General features: G+C 38.7%; 1 protein-coding gene across 26 annotated transcripts in view; it reads right to left on the bottom strand.

Annotated features, from left to right (window-relative positions):
- Bltp1 (bridge-like lipid transfer protein family member 1) overlaps positions 1-19,637 on the bottom strand; it is a 217,155-nt gene that overhangs the window by 95,216 nt on the left and 102,302 nt on the right. For all 26 annotated transcript variants that reach the window (XM_087619106.1, XM_087619112.1, XM_087619136.1 and 23 more), the window contains 9 exon segments: positions 18,887-19,033; positions 16,099-16,226; positions 15,691-15,890; positions 13,979-14,176; positions 13,095-13,306; positions 8,423-8,574; positions 7,869-8,019; positions 7,542-7,694; positions 157-397 (listed from right to left, as the gene is read on the bottom strand). In XM_087619106.1, the coding sequence (XP_087475232.1) occupies positions 157-397; positions 7,542-7,694; positions 7,869-8,019; positions 8,423-8,574; positions 13,095-13,306; positions 13,979-14,176; positions 15,691-15,890; positions 16,099-16,226; positions 18,887-19,033 (1,582 nt within the window).

Here is a 19,637-nt window from a genome sequence, read left to right as displayed (position 1 = left end):
CAGTCAGAATTTCCTTCTACAATCAACTTGGGAATAATTACAGGCAAAAGGTCTTGATTGGAATCGTTTAAAGAGGAATATTATTGATATGAAGCTATTCCCACAAGAACACAGTGTTTGCACTGAGGAAAGGAAAGTACCCTGAACAAAAGTTACCTGCATCAAACTCAAATTCTGCGCCATCAGCACTAGTATCACTTTGAAGCCCGCCTCCATTATCCAGGCCTAGTCCCTCCTCATGCTCGTGGTCCACAGCGGCAGGAGGTTTCAGTGGCTGCGCTGGTCTGTGTAGGCTAACTCCTTTAAAGGCAGGCGTTACCACGATGAACTTCATCCACTGCCTTGCCAAAGCAACTAGACCTTTCTTTAAAGTTACCAATGCAGGAAGCCCATCACTCTGTAATAACAAAGAAGACCTAATTTTAATCTCAAAATGCCCACGTACAGATAAAGGAATTAAATTTAGATCTTTAGTTAGTTCAACATTACGCAGAGTTTCAATTGACAATAAAACCTGCTACAGTTACACATACACTGAGAATGTTCTCTGCACCCAAATCCCGTGGGAGGGAGAGCTAAACCTTCAGAGAGGCAGACACGCCTGGGAAACCAGAAGAGACTGCACTCTGCACACACATCTCGGACGCCAGAGGAAAACACCAAACGCCATCTGGAACCCTAGTGCACAGAAGCTCCCAGAAAGGGCGGCACAGATCTTCCTGGTTGCTGCCGCCGCAGAGAGCTCGTGGACAGAACCCCGCGAGCAAACTTGAGCCTTGGGACCACAGGTAAGACCAACTGTTCTACTGCAAGTGACCTGCCTGGTGAACTCAAGACGCAGGCCCACAGGAACAGCTGAAGACCTGTAGAGAGGAAAAACTACACGCCCGAAAGCATAACTGTCCCCATAACTGGATGAAAGAAAACAGTAAAACAGGTCTACAGCACTCTGACACACTACTGACACACAGGCTGATAGGACAGTCTAGCCACTGTCAGAAATAGCAGAACAAAGTAACACTAGAGATAATCTGATGGCGAGAGGCAAGCGCAGGAACCCAAGAAACAGAAACCAAGACTACATGGCATCATCGGAGCCCAATAATCCCACCAAAATAAACATGGAATATCCAAACACACCAGAAAAGCAAGATCTAGTTTCAAAATCGTGTTTGATCATGATGCTGGAGGACTTCAAGAAAGACGTGAAGAACTCCCTTAGAGAAACACAGGAAAACATTAATAAACAAGTAGAAGCCTACAGAGAGGAATCGCAAAAATCCCTGAAAGAATTCCAGGAAAACACAATCAAACAGTTGAAGGAATTAAAAACGGAAATAGAAGCAATCAAGAAAGAACACATGGAAACAACCCTGGATATAGAAAACCAAAAGAAGAGACAAGGAGCTGTAGATACAAGCTTCACCAACAGAATACAAGAGATGGAAGAGAGAATCTCAGGAGCAGAAGATTCCATAGAAATCATTGACTCAACTGTCAAAGATAATGTAAAGCAGAAAAAGCTACTGGTCCAAAACATACAGGAAATCCAGGACTCAATGAGAAGATCAAACCTAAGGATAATAGGTATAGAAGAGAGTGAAGACTCCCAGCTCAAAGGACCAGTAAATATCTTCAACAAAATCATAGAAGAAAACTTCCCTAACCTAAAAAAAGAGATACCCATAGGCATACAAGAAGCCTACAGAACTCCAAATAGATTGGACCAGAAAAGAAACACCTCCCGTCACATAATAGTCAAAACACCAAACGCACAAAATATAGAAAGAATATTAAAAGCAGTAAGGGAAAAAGGTCAAGTAACATATAAAGGCAGACCTATCAGAATCACACCAGACTTTTCGCCAGAAACTATGAAGGCCAGAAGATCCTGGACAGATGTCATACAGACCCTAAGAGAACACAAATGCCAGCCCAGGTTACTCTATCCTGCAAACTCTCAATTAACAAAGATGGAGAAACCAAGATATTCCATGACAAAACCAAATTTACACAATATCTTTCTACAAATCCAGCACTACAAAGGATAATAAAGGGTAAAGCCCAATATAAGGAGGCAAGCTATACCCTAGAAGAAGCAAGAAACTAATCGTCTTGGCAACAAAACAAAGAGAAGGAAAGCACACAAACATAACCTCACATCCAAATATGAATATAAAGGGAAACAATAATCACTATTCCTTAATATCTCTCAACATCAATGGCCTCAACTCCCCAATAAAAAGACATAGATTAACAAACTGGATACGCAACGAGGACCCTGCATTCTGCTGCCTACAGAAAACACACCTCAGAGACAAAGACAGACACTACCTCAGAGTGAAAGGCTGGAAAACAACTTTCCAAGCAAATGGTCAGAAGAAGGCAGCTGGAGTAGCCATTCTAATATCAAATAAAATCAATTTTCGACTAAAAGTCATCAAAAAAGATAAGGAAGGACACTTCATATTCATCAAAGGAAAAATCCACCAAGATGAACTCTCAATCCTAAATATCTATGCCCCAAATACAAGGGCACCTACATACGTAAAAGAAACCTTACTAAAGCTCAAAACACACATTGCACCTCACACAATAATAGTGGGAGATTTCAACACCCCACTCTCATCAATGGACAGATCATGGAAACAGAAATTAAACAGAGACGTAGACAGACTAAGAGAAGTCATGAGCCAAATGGACTTAACAGATATTTATAGAACATTCTATCCTAAAGCAAAAGGATATACCTTCTTCTCAGCTCCTCATGATACTTTCTCCCAAATTGACCATATAGTTGCTCAAAAAACGGGCCTCAACAGGTACAGAAAGATAGAAATAATCCCATGCGTTCTATCAGACCACCACGGCCTAAAACTGGTCTTCAATAACAATAAGGGAAGAATGCCCACATATACGTGGAAATTGAACAATGCTCTACTCAATGATAACCTGGTCAAGGAAGAAATAAAGAAAGAAATTAAAAACTTTTTAGAATTTAATGAAAATGAAGGTACAACATACCCAAACTTATGGGACACAATGAAAGCTGTGCTAAGAGGAAAACTCATAGCGCTGAGTGCCTGCAGAAAGAAACAGGAAAGAGCATATGTCAGCAGCTTGACAGCACACCTAAAAGCTCTAGAACAAAAAGAAGCAAATACACCCAGGAGGAGTAGAAGGCAGGAAATAATCAAACTCAGAGCTGAAATCAACCAAGTAGAAACAAAAAGGACCATAGAAAGAATCAACAGAACCAAAAGTTGGTTCTTTGAGAAAATCAACAAGATAGATGAACCCTTAGCCAGACTAACGAGAGGACCCAGAGAGTGTGTCCAAATTAACAAAATCAGAAATGAAAAGGGAGACATAACTACAGATTCAGAGGAAATTCAAAAAATCATCAGATCTTACTATAAAAGCCTATATTCAACAAAACTTCAAAAATCTTCAGGAAATGGACAATTTCCTAGACAAATACCAGGTACTGAAGTTAAATCAGGAACAGATAAACCAGTTAAACAACCCCATAACTCCTAAGGAAATAGAAGCAGTCATTAAAGGTCTCCCAACCAAAAAGAGCCCAGGTCCAGACAGGTTTAGTGCAGAATTCTATCAAACCTTCATAGAAGACCTCATACCAATATTATCCAAACTATTCCACAAAATTGAAACAGATGGAGCACTACCGAATTCCTTCTACGAAGCCACAATTACTCTTATACCTAAACCACACAAAGACACAACAAAGAAAGAGAACGTCAGACCAATTTCCCTTATGAATATCGACGCAAAAATACTCAATAAAGTTCTGGCAAACCGAATCCAAGAGCACATCAAAACAATCATCCACCATGATCAAGTAGGCTTCATCCCAGGCATGCAGGGATGGTTTAATATACGGAAAACCATCGACGTGATCCATTATATAAACAAACTGAAAGAACAAAACCACATGATCATTTCATTAGATGCTGAGAAAGCATTTGACAAAATTCAACACCCCTTCATGATAAAAGTCCTGGAAAGAATAGGAATTCAAGGCCCATACCTAAACATAGTAAAAGCCATATACAGCAAACCAGTTGCTAACATTAAACTAAATGGAGAGAAACTTGAAGCAATCCCACTAAAATCAGGGACTAGACAAGGCTGCCCACTCTCTCCCTACTTATTCAATATAGTTCTTGACGTTCTAGCCAGAGCAATCAGACAACAAAAGGAGATCAAGGGGATACAGATCGGAAAAGAAGAGGTCAAAATATCACTATTTGCAGATGACATGATAGTATATTTAAGTGATCCCAAAAGTTCCACCAGAGAACTACTAAAGCTGATAAACAACTTAAGCAAAGTGGCTGGGTATAAAATTAACTTAAATAAATCAGTTGCCTTCCTCTATACAAAAGAGAAACAAGCCGAGAAAGAAATTAGGGAAACGACACCCTTCATAATAGACCCAAATAATATAAAGTACCTCGGTGTGACTTTAACCAAGCAAGTAAAAGATCTGTACAATAAGAACTTCAAGACACTGAGGAAAGAAATTGAAGAAGACCTCAGAAGATGGAAAGATCTCCCATGCTCATGGATTGGCAGGATTAATATAGTAAAAATGGCCATTTTACCAAAAGCAATCTACAGATTCAATGCAATCCCCATCAAAATACCAATCCAATTCTTCAAAGAGTTAGACAGAACAATTTGCAAATTCATCTGGAATAACAAAAAACCCAGGATAGCTAAAGCTATCCTCAACAATAAAAGGTCTTCAGGGGGAATCACTATCCCTGAACTCAAGCAGTATTACAGAGCAATAGTGATAAAAACTGCATGGTATTGGTACAGAGACAGACAGATAGACCAATGGAATAGAATTGAAGACCCAGAAATGAACGCACACACCTATGGTCACTTGATTTTTGACAAAGGAGCCAAAACCATCCAATGGAAAAAAGATAGCATTTTCAGCAAATGGTGCTGGTTCAACTGGAGGTCAACATGTAGAAGAATGCAGATTGATCCATCCTTATTACCCTGTATAAAGCTTAAGTCCAAGTGGATCCCACATCAAACCAGGCACACTCAGACTAATAGAAGAAAAACTAGGGAAGCATCTGGAACATATGGGCACTGGAAAATATTTCCTGAACAAAACACCAATGGCTTATGCTCTAAGATCAAGAATCGACAAATGGGATCTCATAAAACTGCAAAGCTTCTGTAAGGCAAAGGACACTGTGGTTAGGACAAATCGGCAACCAACAGATTGGGAAAAGATCTTTACCAATCCTACAACAGATAGAGGCCTTATATTCAAAATATACAAAGAACTCAAGAAGTTAGACCGCAGGGAGACATATAACCCTATTAAAAAATGGGGTTCAGAGCTAAACAAAGAATTCACAGCTGAGGAATGCCGAATGGCTGAGAAACACCTAAAGAAATGTTCAACATCTTTAGTCATAAGGGAAATGCAAACCAAAACAACCCTGAGATTTCACCTCACACCAGTGAGAATGGCTAAGATCAAAAACTCAGGTGACAGCAGATGCTGGCGAGGATGCGGAGAAAGAGGAACACTCCTCCATTGTTGGTGGGATTGCAAACTGGTACAACCATTCTGGAAATCAGTCTGGAGGTTCCTCAGAAAATTGGACATTGAACTGCCTGAGGATCCAGCTATACCTCTCTTGGGCATATACCCAAAAGATGCCCCCACATATAAAAAAGACACGTGCTCCACTATGTTCATCGCAGCCTTATTTATAATAGCCAGAAGCTGGAAAGAACCCAGATGCCCTTCAATAGAGGAATGGATACAGAAAATGTGGTACATCTACACAATGGAATATTACTCAGCTATCAAAAACAACGAGTTTATGAAATTCGTAGGCAAATGGTTGGAACTGGAAAATATCATCCTGAGTGAGCTAACCCAATCACAGAAAGACATACATGGTATGCACTCATTGATAAGTGGCTATTAGCCCAAATGCTTGAATTACCCTAGATCCCTAGAACAAACGAAACTCAAGACGGATGATCAAAATGTGAATGCTTCACTCCTTCTTTAAATGAGGAAAAAGAATACCCTTGGCAGGGAAGGGAGAGGCAAAGATTAAAACAGAGACTGAAGGAACACCCATTCAGAGCCTGCCCCACATATGACCCATACATATACAGCCACCCAATTAGAGAAGATGGACGAAGCAAAAAAGTGCAGGCCTATAGGAACCGGATGTAGATCGCTCCTGAGAGACACAGCCAGAATACAGCAAATACAGAGGCGAATGCCAGCAGCAAACCACTGAACTGAGAATAGGCCCCCGTTGAAGGAATCAGAGAAAGAACTGGAAGAGCTTGAAGGGGCTCGAGACCCCATATGTACAACAATGCCAAGCAACCAGAGCTTCCAGGGACTAAGCCACTACCTAAAGACTATACATGGACTGACCCTGGACTCTGACCTCATAGGTAGCAATGAATATCCTAGTAAGAGCACCAGTGGAAGGGGAAGCCCTGGGTCCTGCTAAGACTGAACCCCCAGTGAACTAGACTGTTGGGGGGAGGGTGGCAATGGGGGGAGGGTTGGGAGGGGAACACCCATAAGGAAGGGGAGGGTGAGGGGGATGTTTGCCCGGAAAGCAAAGAACTATTATTAAGTATTAAATAAATTAAAAAAAAAAAAAAGAGGCGATCAAGTGGAGATCACAGAGGACAGCGTTCTTAGAATTAATTACAGCCATTTTGGTGAGTTCTGGTTAGTCTGTCCCTAGTCTCTGGCTTCCTGTCTTGGTATGTAGAGTATCCATTCACAGTTAATGCTGTCAAGTTTGTCTGTTGTAGCTTCTCTGACCACAGCAACAATGATGAGCATGTCAGGCTTATGCAGTATAACTTTGTCTCCAATTCCTAAAAAGTACGAAGTGCTACTGCAGTTCTAGACATGACATCTTTGTAAAGCCCAATAGTTAGTATATCTTTCACTGGCCTACTGAAAGGTGTGCATATGATACACGGGTACCTACTTTGGATAAATACTGTTATGTATACTCTAATATTTGGAAGCTAGGAAAACACAAGCAATGTCCTTGAAATTCTAAAAACTCAGTTTGATTTTCTAGGCGCAGGGTTGAGTTGTACAATTATAGATGTTCCTCTCTGCCATTAATCACTATTTTATTAAACCATAGTGGTTCTAGGGATTACTTCCTAGCTCGAAATTTATGCTTTTAGCTTCTAGGATACAACTATGTCCGGTCAAGTTCTTTACTTCACTTCTCAGCAATCTAGCTTCATACAACCTCTCTAATCTTCTTGAAGTTTGGTACTTTTTCAGTTACATCTTTGATAATTTCTCATTCAACCCACCAAGCTGGGAAATTTTATCCATGTTGACAGCTTCTGTATACAAGCCACTCCAAGAGTGTCAATCAGAGAAATTGGCATCAGTGACCTGCATTTTCAACCACACTTCTCAGCCTTGCCATCTGGAACTATTTCTATAGAACATTGGCTTCCTTGAAGCTGCTACTCACCATCGTGGCATCGTCAATGATGGAGTAATTTGCTTGGTGCAGGTAGTGGTGTAAAATGTTACATAATAAACAAGAAGGATTTTCTTGGAGAAAGCGAGCAACTTTTGTAAGTCTATTGTATTTACTTCTTAGAGGAAAATGTACACTTTTATTCTGAAAACCAAATAAAAACAAAAGACAGAATTATACGTATAAAAGCTCCTATAATCAAAGATATTTAGTAATTAAGGACTTAGAGATCTGGTACCTTCCAACAAACTATTAATAGTAATGAATCATTTACAGTAACAAAGTATGTCTGATACCTTATATAATTAAAAGACACACCTCTAATGCTTCTGTCATTATGCATCCCATAACAGCACAAATTCGCAAGGTCCCCTCAGTGTCTAATTTGTTTAAGGATGACTTGAGTTGATCAATAGGAACCAGCCATGAACCAACAGCAGGGGTTGCAGTGCTTAAGAGGTTCAGCTGCCTTTAAAAAAAAAAAAAGTGTGAAGATCAAACTTTGTATTTCAAGCACTAAATGCTATTTTAACCTGACAATATTTTTTCCTTTTGGTCACTAAGTTATAAACATATCAATAAGAAATGGACACTTGGAAGGACGAAGGAGAAACATGTTTGAAATGAAAAATAAAACATAAATCTAAGGCACCAAGTTAAGTAAATACAACCAAAATATTAGGAAAGAAATTTGAATATATAGTATCTATAGAAAATATTCAAAGAGAAAGAGGGGAAAAATAGTCAAGCTAGCACTCAAGGGTATTAGATATGTCAGAAAAATAGTTCAGGAAGTACACAACACAGAATACTAAACTGTCTGAAATAAGGAGAACAGTGGATGGACAAAATTACACTTTGAAATTTCTTACCTAGAAAATGCATGTGCAGGAGATCTCACATTGGTGGGAGCTGCAAAACTAAACCAAATCTCTTTAATGGTCAACTTCATGCTACATGAATCTGGAGGTGGTGGCATTAGAGGTAGATCTTTCTTCAAATCATCAGATTCAACTCCTTCATCCTATATAAAAAGCCAAAAACAATATTGATCCTCCAGAACCATTAAGACAGGATTATTAGCACTGTAGGCACAAAACCTTTTCATTCATCAGGCTTAACAGACTACATCTTTACATAGAGCCCTGATCTGTGGGTATTGCTCAAAATAGCTATACAGGTTTGCATTCCCACAAACAATGGAGGATGTTTTTCTTGCTCCACATCCTTGCCAGCATGTGCCATCACTTGAATTTTCTGTATTCAAGAGATAATACTGGAGTAGGAGGAATCTCACCAGTTGTTCTGATTCACATTTCTCTGATGACTTAGGACTTTTGAATATTTCTTTATGTTTTTCTTGGCCATTGGAGAGTCCTCTATTGAGAACTCTGTTCTCTGTACCCCATTTTTTATTGGGTTATTTTGCTCTTTTTTGGAGTCTAATTTCCTGAGTTCTTTATATATTTTGGATATTAGTCCTCTGTCTGGATGTAGGGTTGGTAAATATCTTTTCCCATTGTGTAGCTTGCCATTTTGTTCTATTGACCATGTCTTTTGCCTTAAAGAAGCTTTTCAGTTCACTGTTTCTGGTTTTTGTTTTTGTTTTGTTTTGTTTTTCACTTTGCAAACTCTTGTTTTTATTTGGTTTAAAAAGCTTTGATGAACAAACATATGATACATACACGGTATAGAACCAGTTACCACTTAAAGCCTCAGATAATGATATAGTATAGAAATTAGAATAAACCAAATTTTAATCAGGTCTGGAAAGGAACGTTCAAGCTGGAAGTTGTAACATCAATTTGGAGTGTCCCTCACCCACCCAGTTCTTCCTCAGAAGAGGAAGGCAGACTTGGTAAAACCTAGGTCCTTCAAGTCAGCTGGCTGACATTCTAATTTAAACCTATAGGTCCCCCAACCCAATATAAACAAAATTCTTCACAGGAACTTACATTTTGAAAACAATTAGGTCATTATATTTCTTAAGCCAAATTACTACAGTTCTTAAAAGTCATGAGAAAGTGTATTGTTTACTTGTACTGCCCTAAGTCAGGGCTTTTTCTGTTTTTGAAGATGGCTGATCTTAAATATTATACCCTAAGTAATCACTGATACTCTCCAAAAGCATGATTCTAAAATAAATAGTACTTTTAATGCTTTTAATTAATTAGATTTTTTTAAGGTAACAAGGGCTTGCCTTAGGGACACAGCACCCTGTGCTGGATCTGTACTGCTAACTTAGGGAACCTAGGGCTTGCTCTTGGTTCCTACAGCATAGAGCACTGGGAAGGAGCCGGGAGGAGAGCACTCTGACTTCTAGTACCTCTAGCTGCTGATAGTGAAGTGGTTTTAGAGATTCCCCAAAGAGCCTCATCTAAACCTTTAAAAAGAAAAAAAAAATGAATGCATGAAATAAATAATTTAACCAAAATTAAGTTTCCGATTCTTTGGTGTAATTCAAGGATACCTAAAAAGAAAAGAATCTGATTACATTATATAGTCCATGATGAGTCAATTGTCCAAATAACCAGGAATCAAAGATTTGTTTGATTCAGTTTAACAATAAGATACTGACATACTCTGCAGTACATTTTTTAGAACTTAAGATTATTTAAAATCCTTGATGAAGACTGAGATCCAGTGGCTGACTACTTGCTGGTATTAAGTTTCAGGGCTCCTGCATTTAAAGTAGCTACCGGGGTGGCTCTCCATTCTATACTCTTTTTGTTCTCATGATTTATTAAGCATGGCAATTAAACATGAGTACTGATCAGTTATATCTTAAAGAAGAGTGTCACTGAACAATCATTCTCACATTGTTTCTGTTTTTAAGAGAAAACTCTGCTATGTAGCCTAGACTAGCATTGATCTCCTGGGCTTTTAGGAGATCCTCTTGTCTCAGCCTCCTGAGGACCTAGGACTACAGGTTTGGCTTTTAGCTTTTTCAAAGTAGAGTATATGGGAGCCCAGTAAAATGGCTCAGCAAGCAAAGGCATTTACTGCCACCCTGATGACCTAGCCCAGGGGAGACTCAGAAACTGAACCACCTACCAAAGAGCGTGCAGGGCTAGACCTAGGCCCTCTTCATATAGTTAGCAGATATACAGCTTGGTCTTCATGTGGGCTCCTTAACCATTAGAGCAGAGGCTGTGTCTCTAACTCCGCTGCCTGCCACTGGATCACCTTCCCCCAGCCTAACTCCTGGTGGAGCCTCAGTAGAAGAGGATACACTTAGTTCTGCTGGAACGTCATGTCCCAGGGCAGGGTGAGAGCCAAGAAGGGCTTCTCCTTCCCTTCTCCTTAGAAGGAAAAGGGATTAGAGGGAGAGAGACCTATGAGGATGGGGCTGAGAGGAGAGGAGGTTAGGAGGCTATGATCAGGATGTAAAGTGAATAAACAAAGAAATGAATGAGTAAAAAAACCAGAAACAAAACAAACCACCACCAACAAAACCAACGTCTATCCTGAGGAGGTGGCTCAGTGGTAGAGCTACGTCTTGTATAGCATGCTGTAAGGGCCGGAGTGTAATCCTCAGTATCACAAAACATAGTAAATAAAATCTGAAACCTTGATTTCTCAAGAAGCTGTAGGCCAGGCCCTTGAGTGTATAAAGGTATAGAATTTGGCATTTGAGAAAAGGAAGGAGGCGTATGCATTATCACTGCTGCAACACGCATGGTCCTCAAATGACCACCGCTGACTTGTCTCTGGAGCCATGGCACACGTAATGTCATAGCTCATGAGGTTTGTAAAAGCATGGAAAAGTATCACTATATAGTGGAAATATCAGGGAGTCAAGGAAATTAGTGTCATGAATATAATTTCCAGGGAATACCCAGGTTTGAGGAGAAACAATTCTGTAAAGAAATGGAAAAAATAACACGGAGCCTGGATAAAATGTAAGAAAATCCAAGAAGCATAAGATCTGGAAGAAAGGCCCTTAAAATTCTATAAAGTGAGGCTAGAGAGCACACTGGCTGCTTGCTCTTCCAGAGGACCTGGGCTCAAGTCCCAGTCCAAACATGGTAGAGATCCAGCACTCTCTTCTGGCCTCAGTTGGCACCAGGCATATACATGGTGCATAGACATAAATACAGGCAAAATATTTCTCCAAATAAAATAAAAATGAATCTTTATAAAATATTCTGTAGTTTTTCAAAACGTAAGGACAGAACACTAAAGGAATTGTTTAGTACATAGCCACATGTCTTAATTCTCTTCATTAAAATTCTAATGGACCCTCACCCCCAAACACTTCTAAAGAACTAATAAAGAAACTGTTTGACTTAAAGTTTTATTTATGATTATTATGGGTTGTGTGTGAACATGATGTATAAGTGTGGGTGCAAGAGTACTATGGTGTACACATGGAGGTCAAAGGACAACTTTGTGGAGTCAGTTTCCTCGTCCTACTTTCACAAGGATCAAACTCTGGTTGCCAAGCTGGCCCCCTAGCAATCGATTCTACCTGCTGAGCCATCAGGCTGTTATGGAAATTGATAAACTCTACACATATGCACCAAATAAATCCCTAGGGCTGTGGAGATGGCTCCGTGGGTAAAAGCACTTGCCCAGTAAGCCTGACAACCTGAGTCTGGATCATCAGAAGCTACATTAAAAACAATAACAAAAACCAAAAAACCAAAACAAACCAAAATACCCACAAAACATAATTTTTGTGGTCTGTAATTTAGGAGGTGATGGTGATCTCCAGTGTTCAAAGACCAGCCAACCTGGTTTACACAGCATTGGAGGAATCTGTCTCAAGGTCAGGGGAAAGGCTAATATCTACATGTAAGGTGTGGCATACCCCATACCCACATATACATCTGTCTCTCATACATAGAGAAATAAAATAGATAATCCCCAGGAAATGGGGTTCAGAGGTGTGTATAATAGGTGCCCACAATCTATTTCTTAATGAAAGGGTGCTCACTTATGCTTTCATTGTTTATTCTCAGAAACTTATATGTATATTTGTATACAGTCACTAAATTCTTGCTTGTTTGTCCAAGGTCACCAAACAGTTAATAATCCAACTTTTCAACAATATGGAATTTTAAATAATTTTGCTTTTACCATATTTATCACAATTAAATTCTACCACAATAAAAATAATAAATGAATTGAATATAAGGTATTACTTATGATGATATCTAAAATAAGTAGATATTGGTAAAAACATTATTACTTATATAAATGTTACCAATTAGCATAAAATGACTTCTAAAATTAGCTAAAAGCTAATTAATTAATCAAGGCTTACTTTTCTTAAATTCTATAAGTTCACAGATGTTTATTATGTGTTAACATAAGCAGAGTATTGTGCTAGGTAGGTATTATAATGGGCAGGAATATGCACCATAGCTATATATTCCCATTCAGGAACTATACGCTAGTCATACTACATTCAACAAAACGTTACAACTCTAAAACAGGAAATGACAAGGAGACCAATTTCAATGCTCTAGAAATTGATTTTGAATTGAGTATATAGTTCTCTATTTCCAAACTATTAGTTATCAATAGAAAATTACCAACCTGTTCATCTGAAACTGAATTTCCATTTATGTCAGAGGAAGGACTGGTTCGGTCACATGGTAGGTTATCATCAGAGACATCAGTATTGTAGCCACTGCCCGTGGGAGAATCAGAAGAATTATTGGATGTCAGCACACCACCCCTTTCTGTGACATTAGTTTTACCCATAATTCCAAAACTGTTATATAAAACTGCACCAGATTGTCTTCCTCCTATAAAAATAAAGGGAGTCATTTGTTAGGAAAAAAGTAGATATGTGTTTTACTGTTATACTCCAAAATATCTGTATATAACTTCATCAAGCTCATGTTTTTCCTCACTAGCCTTTATCTGAAAGAGTTAAGTAGGACTTTCCAGGTAAGGAAGTAGACATACAGCGTCTAGTATCTACATTACTGTATCCTGTAAGGCCAAGCCTGAAAGTCATACAACTCAACTTTCCTACTTTAAAGTATCACTCATAACCACCATATAAGACTCCTCTTCCTGCTTTCCTTTCCTCCCCTCATCTATATAAGAAACAAATGAAAATCAGTAGTTTTCACGAAAGGAAGAAGTCACATGTAACATTTACTTCTTATATGGCAAGGCTCTAAACTCTGAAAAAGAAGGGGGGGGGTGTCCAGTAGACTCAGGAATTTCTAAATCCAGCAGCCCTGTGAGGCCCCAAGGTTTGTGACAGAAGGACTATATTTGGCTGTGGAAGGAACTACCACTTACATAATTGGGATGTATATGCACCCCTTGTAGGTAAAACCAAGTTCCACAGTTTCTGCTGTATTATGTTGATACAGGTTGCTACAACTTACAGCTGTTAAATACATTTCAGTTATGTGGAACTGAACTGTCCCCTCCTAAGCAGAACTTAGAGGTTAAAGTTTTACCTTTTATAGTTAAATTTTCAAGTCCACATTCAAACATTATCCAGCCCCATTTTTCTTGACTGGGACCTATCCGTGTGACATCTGGGATAGCTTGTTGATCTGTCTCATCTACAAAAGTAAATTCATCCAATTCTTCAAGAGTAAATAATACTTTGGACTTTTCAAAGGGGATGGCGGTGATGGCACAGGTTCCAATGTCTATTTATTGAGAGAGCACAATGAAAATATTTTTAAGAAAGAAGTAAAAATCAGATGCTAATATATGGGTTGTACTAAAAAGGTATCATGGTATTCTGAAAAGGCAGAAAAATAAATAGAACATGAAAAGAAAATAATGCTGTCTACAAAGTTTACAAAGAAGTAAAGACAATTCCAGAGTTAACAATGAATTTATCAATTTGTTTTTGAGAGACTGAAGAATTCTGTCAACAAAGGTTAAATAAACCAGCTTTCTGGTAAAGTACTTTAAGGAGCTTTCATCATTGATAAAATACAATTATTTCAATTATTTGGCCTCAGGAAAATCATTATTTCCTAGGAAAAGTATAGTTTTTACTGAGAGATAGCTTAACACTAAAATGTTACAGAACTGGAATTTATTAGACATTGCCATGAACGCACTGCTTAGAGATGCAATGCAGTAAAATGAACCTCCATTTTCTCAAATTCTTCTGATTAATTATTTGCATTTCTCTTTAAATCTCTTGAACTTAGTTTTAAGGATGGGGATAAGGTGAGAAATCTGTTTAAGCTTGTGAGCAGTCTACTCCCACATGAAGGCATCCCCTAGAAAGCCCAGAGTACTGTGCTCAGACACTGCACTGACCTCGGCTCCCTGTGGCTATCAAATGCCATGAGACTGAGAATCTCAAACATAAGTATAAACAAAAATTTACATTTGTTCTGCATTTTATGCCAATGTACTACGGAAATTCCCGGGGACTTTTGTTTTTAATAAGTTTTTATTCTCGCTGGTGGGTTTCAAGTTACATAATGTAATGCTTATGATCTAATAAATAAGGGCAAACTGGTCACCACTACAATCTACAGACCTTTTACAGCGCAAACCACTGTGCTCTGCCCCAGTTTTAGGACTACAGTTGACAGGTAATTATAAAAATTAATTTGCCTTTTTTAAAGCCTCATGTCAGATGCTATGACTTTATACAAAAAGATAAAATAAGCATGTGCTGAATAATTTTATGTCAACTTGACATAAGCTAAAATCAAGTGAAACGAGGGGAACACAATTAAGAAAATGCCCCATAAGATTGGGTTGTGGGCAAACCATGTAGAGGAAGCCAGTCAGCAGCACATGGCTTCCACATCAGCTCCTGCCTCCAAGTTCCTGCCTTGTTTAAGTTCCTGCTCTGGCTTCCTTTGATGATGAACTGTGATGTGAAATGAAAGCCAAATAAACCCTTTCTTCTCTAAATTTGCTTTTTGATGTCAAGGTATTTCATTGAAGCAATAGAAACTCTAAGCAAACCCTGAGATGGTTAGAATGACCTAGAACACAGATAGTCCTAAAACTTACTTTCCATTTTGTACAGAACATAATATAAATATGTTAAATACCATGAGTACAACATATGCAGAAGTGCTTTTCTCATGCTTACAGTATTAAATTGCATCAATGCTCAAAAGAAAACATTTTCTTTTGGAAACTTTCACATTTACAAATGACAAAGAAACAAGCATTTGGAGCTTACCTGTGGTATCGAGACCTCTCAGTTGCCCGTGGACTCGATGGATATTTAACTTGGCAGCAATTTCTTTGCCTCTCTCTGCTCCAGCATTTGACCTGAGAGACCCAGATGACTGAGGCTGCATCTTGCTGGCATGAACATATCTATCAAAATTTGATGTTTTACTCGAGTCTACATTATTTGCAGTCTCTTCAACCACACCTCTTAATGGAAACAGAAAATGTACATAATGGTTAACATTTAAATAATGTAGTCATTATGCTGTTTAAAATGAAGCACTCTGTCTAAAATAAACCGATATCAATAACATTGCCCAAGTGGGTTTTTTTTTTTAAATAATTGTGAATAATTAGGATAGATAAGGCTTTTCACATTCAACAATCATGGCTCAAATTAATAAGATCTTTTTACCTGTTCATACGAACTTGTGTAGCAATTCTGTCAAAACACAAAGCCACCAGGGAAACATGAGTCACACTTCTACTAGGAACTGTGGCTGGAGATTCTTCCACTGAGGCTTGTAACAAGCATAAGTTAACCTAACACACAAATGACACAGATTGCAGAATTGAAAAGTTAAAAAGTCTCTTTTATACCTAGATCACGAACACAAATAAAAAAGTCCAATTACAATAGTATATAAATCTGAGATTAATAAAGACAAAAGTTGTAAAATCTCAAAACAGCCATGACTCCTGTCAAGATATGCTCACTAGCACAATAGTGGCAAAGTGTTATGGGAGTGATCAATGCTTTCTGAGTAGACTTAAGGCTTAATCAAGACAGAATTCATGCTTGGAATTGTTAACTGGGCCAAGAACTGGTGGCTGGATAGGTCACACTCCGAAGAAAACCTACTAATATTGTTCTGCTAAGTGGACACGGTGTGGAATTTTTTTCTAAGTATGTCTTTATACTCATTCATTGATACATTCTCAACACTTAAGAAGCTGTTTTCTATCTCTTTTACCAGCTGAAAGTTTTGACTGTACTCTTTCCCCTTGACCAACTCTTCCCATCCCCTTGACCAACTCTTCCCAGCTCCATCCCTTCCTTTCCTACCCACCCAGCTTTGTGTCTTTTAAAAAACAAATCCTTCATGACCACTTTGTGCTGCCCACAATACTTATGGATGTGTGTTCTCCCACCAGAGTGTGGTCAACTACACTTTAAAAGAGAAATGCAGACAAGTTTCTTTTTAAAGTTGATGGCAATTAATTAAAAAACTTACAATTTGTCAACATGTAGAGAATAAGAGTGCTCACTCAGAAACAGAACATCTGTGTCACAGCCCTATTCCCAATCTCAGATACCAATTTGGGAGAGAGCAGGAAAGATCTTAAGAGCCAAAGACAGTGAATAACTGCTGTGAAACTGTGTCCTCTAGATATGACGAGGCATGACGTACAACTGTACATGGCTCACACACAATCATGCCATCATTTATGATACTGGCAGGTACTCTGCACACTACCTGAGAAAGGCAATCATCAATATTTCCTGGCTGTACACCCTGCAACCTACACAATGATAAGGCTGTGAGATAAATTGTTGCAATTTTTATGGGAGTAACCAAATGCTTTCTGATTGAATTTAAAGCCCACTCTATGAGATGGAATCCATGCCTGACAAGGTGAAAGGGGCCAAGAACCTAAAACTGGATAGGTCGAGAAAGTATGGGAAGAACCTACTAAATGCCAAGTGAACACAGCAATAAAATGGTCTCTAATGACACACTGCTATGCCCTTAAATCAGAGCTTAAAAGGTGTCTTTTATACCTAGATCACAAATACAAATAAAAAAATTAGTCCTAATGACATACTGCTGGGCCCATAGATCAGAGCTTCACTTGTGCCTCATCAGAGAAACTTCTTGAAGTAGGAGGTGATTAACACAGAAACCTTCCATTAGACAATGCAAGAGTCATAGACTTTGGAGCTCTAGGTCCTAAGTGGGATATCTTCAATGAACCCTTCCCCTCAGGGATCAAGGTTCTAGGCAAAAGAGGACGTGGGAAGATTGTAAGAGGCGGAGGTGATGGAGTCTCCGAGGAAATAGTCTTTCAGCAGGGCTGATGCACATATGAGCCCAGAGAGACAAGAAGCAGCATGAAGAAAAAGATGCGCACGAGTTAAAGCCGAGGGATTCAGAAGCAACTGACACCCACTGACAAGGGAGACTGTTTTCTCCAGTGGAGCCACACTGCATGTATTAACCTCATTTTAGGGCAGGCCTTATTCCAAGAGGTAGTTGGCCAACATAAAATGAACCGAGTTGTATTTTTTTGTACATTTTGTTTTGTTTTGTTTTGTTTTTTGTTTTTTTTTTTTGGTATGTTTCTGTTCTGTTTATTTTAAAGAGAGAGAAAAAACATAAAGTTGACTAGATAAGGAGGTAGGGAGCAATCTGGGATGAACTAGGGGAGGAAAAAAAGCATGACAAAAACGTATTGTATGAAGAAGTTTTTCAATTAAAAAAATTATACTTAAAAGAAAATCAAGCTAGCTAAACTATCAGCTAAAGTAGGGGCTCAACGAAGTCCTAACCCTGTCTGAGGAGCTCTAGTCAATTGATGGCTACCAAGGAAGAGACTCAGTTTTCTTCAGGATGTAGTCCCGATGGGCTGTGCACATCCTAAGAGACTAAGTGTTGACTCCGTGAATTTAGAGAAAGAGCACACACATGCAATAGGGAGGAGGTCAGGGGAAGGGGAAGGTGGCAGAGGAGGGTGGGGAGGAGGTCGGGGGAGGGGAAGGTGGTAGAGGAGGATGGGAAGAAGGTCAGGGGGAGGAGAAGGTGGTAGAGGAGGATGGGAAGAAGGTCAGGGGGAGGGGAAGGTGGTAGAGGAGGATGGGAAGAAGGTCAGGGGGAGGAGAAGGTGGCAGAGGAGGGTGGGGAAGAGGTCAGGGGAAGGAACTGGGAGGACTTGATCAAAACACACTATATGAATGGATAAAATTTGTAATACAAAATTAAATTTTTATTGGATAAATATGGAACATTTTATTAAATGTTTACTAGTAGTCTGCTATATTAAATTAATTATATAAAATGTATATAAGATCATCAAGAGAATAGAATGCATCTTTTGATACTGCAAACTGTTTCACTAACATTCCCTTTGGTAAATGTAAAAGGCAAACAACAACATAATACCCTCTTATATCAGGAAAATGATTTCAAAAAGTTTAGCTTTACCTTTGGTATGCTCACATTAGCCTGCAGACCTTTAATTGTCACACTGTCCTGCTTCGTTGTGGCATTTGTCTGAGTTTGTCCCTGGTTAGTTGTACCTATCATAGGATGCTCAGTTTTTGATCCTCGAATATCTTGCTTGGGGGATAACTGAAAACATTGAACAAAGTTATTTCCAGTCATTTCCTAAGTTCTACATCACCCCAAAGTGTATATTCACTGTGTTGTTACCACTCCCCAGACCCACATGACATCAATGATCCTAAGACTCCATCTTGAAATTCAGGCAAAAGATGGCAAATAGGCCAGTTTGCCAGACTGAAAAAAGTACTACATACTAAAATGAAATCCATTCATAGATAAACAAAAATGGTGACTGTATGTTTTTATAATAGGTTATATTATTACTCATTATTATTACTATTATTATTATTCCGGGTAGTAGCAGTAGTTGTAAAACTGAACTCTACAGTCTTGAAGGATGACTTGGTTTCTGATAATTGGCCCCTTATTGGCTGGAAATAGCTCAAATTTCCCTTATTTATTCTGTTCTACCTGAAATAGATGAATGTAGCACAGAAAAGGCTAACATAAAATGAGTAATAATGATTAGTTTACCAGAAATACTCAGGCTCAATTTCACCTCTATCCTGGTTATTAATCTAAATATGACATAGATAAAGTTGAAAATCAAAAGAGAATCATCAAAGGTCCACCAGTGTGTGACTGTTTAGCAACTGGAGGCAAAGTCAGA

This window comes from Rattus norvegicus, chromosome 2, assembly GCF_021556685.1.
Source record: "Rattus norvegicus strain SHRSP/BbbUtx chromosome 2, alternate assembly SHRSP_T2T, whole genome shotgun sequence".
Lineage (NCBI taxonomy): Eukaryota > Metazoa > Chordata > Mammalia > Rodentia > Muridae > Rattus > Rattus norvegicus.
Note: the sequence above shows the minus strand (reverse complement) of the source record. Positions and strands in the feature narration are given on the sequence as shown.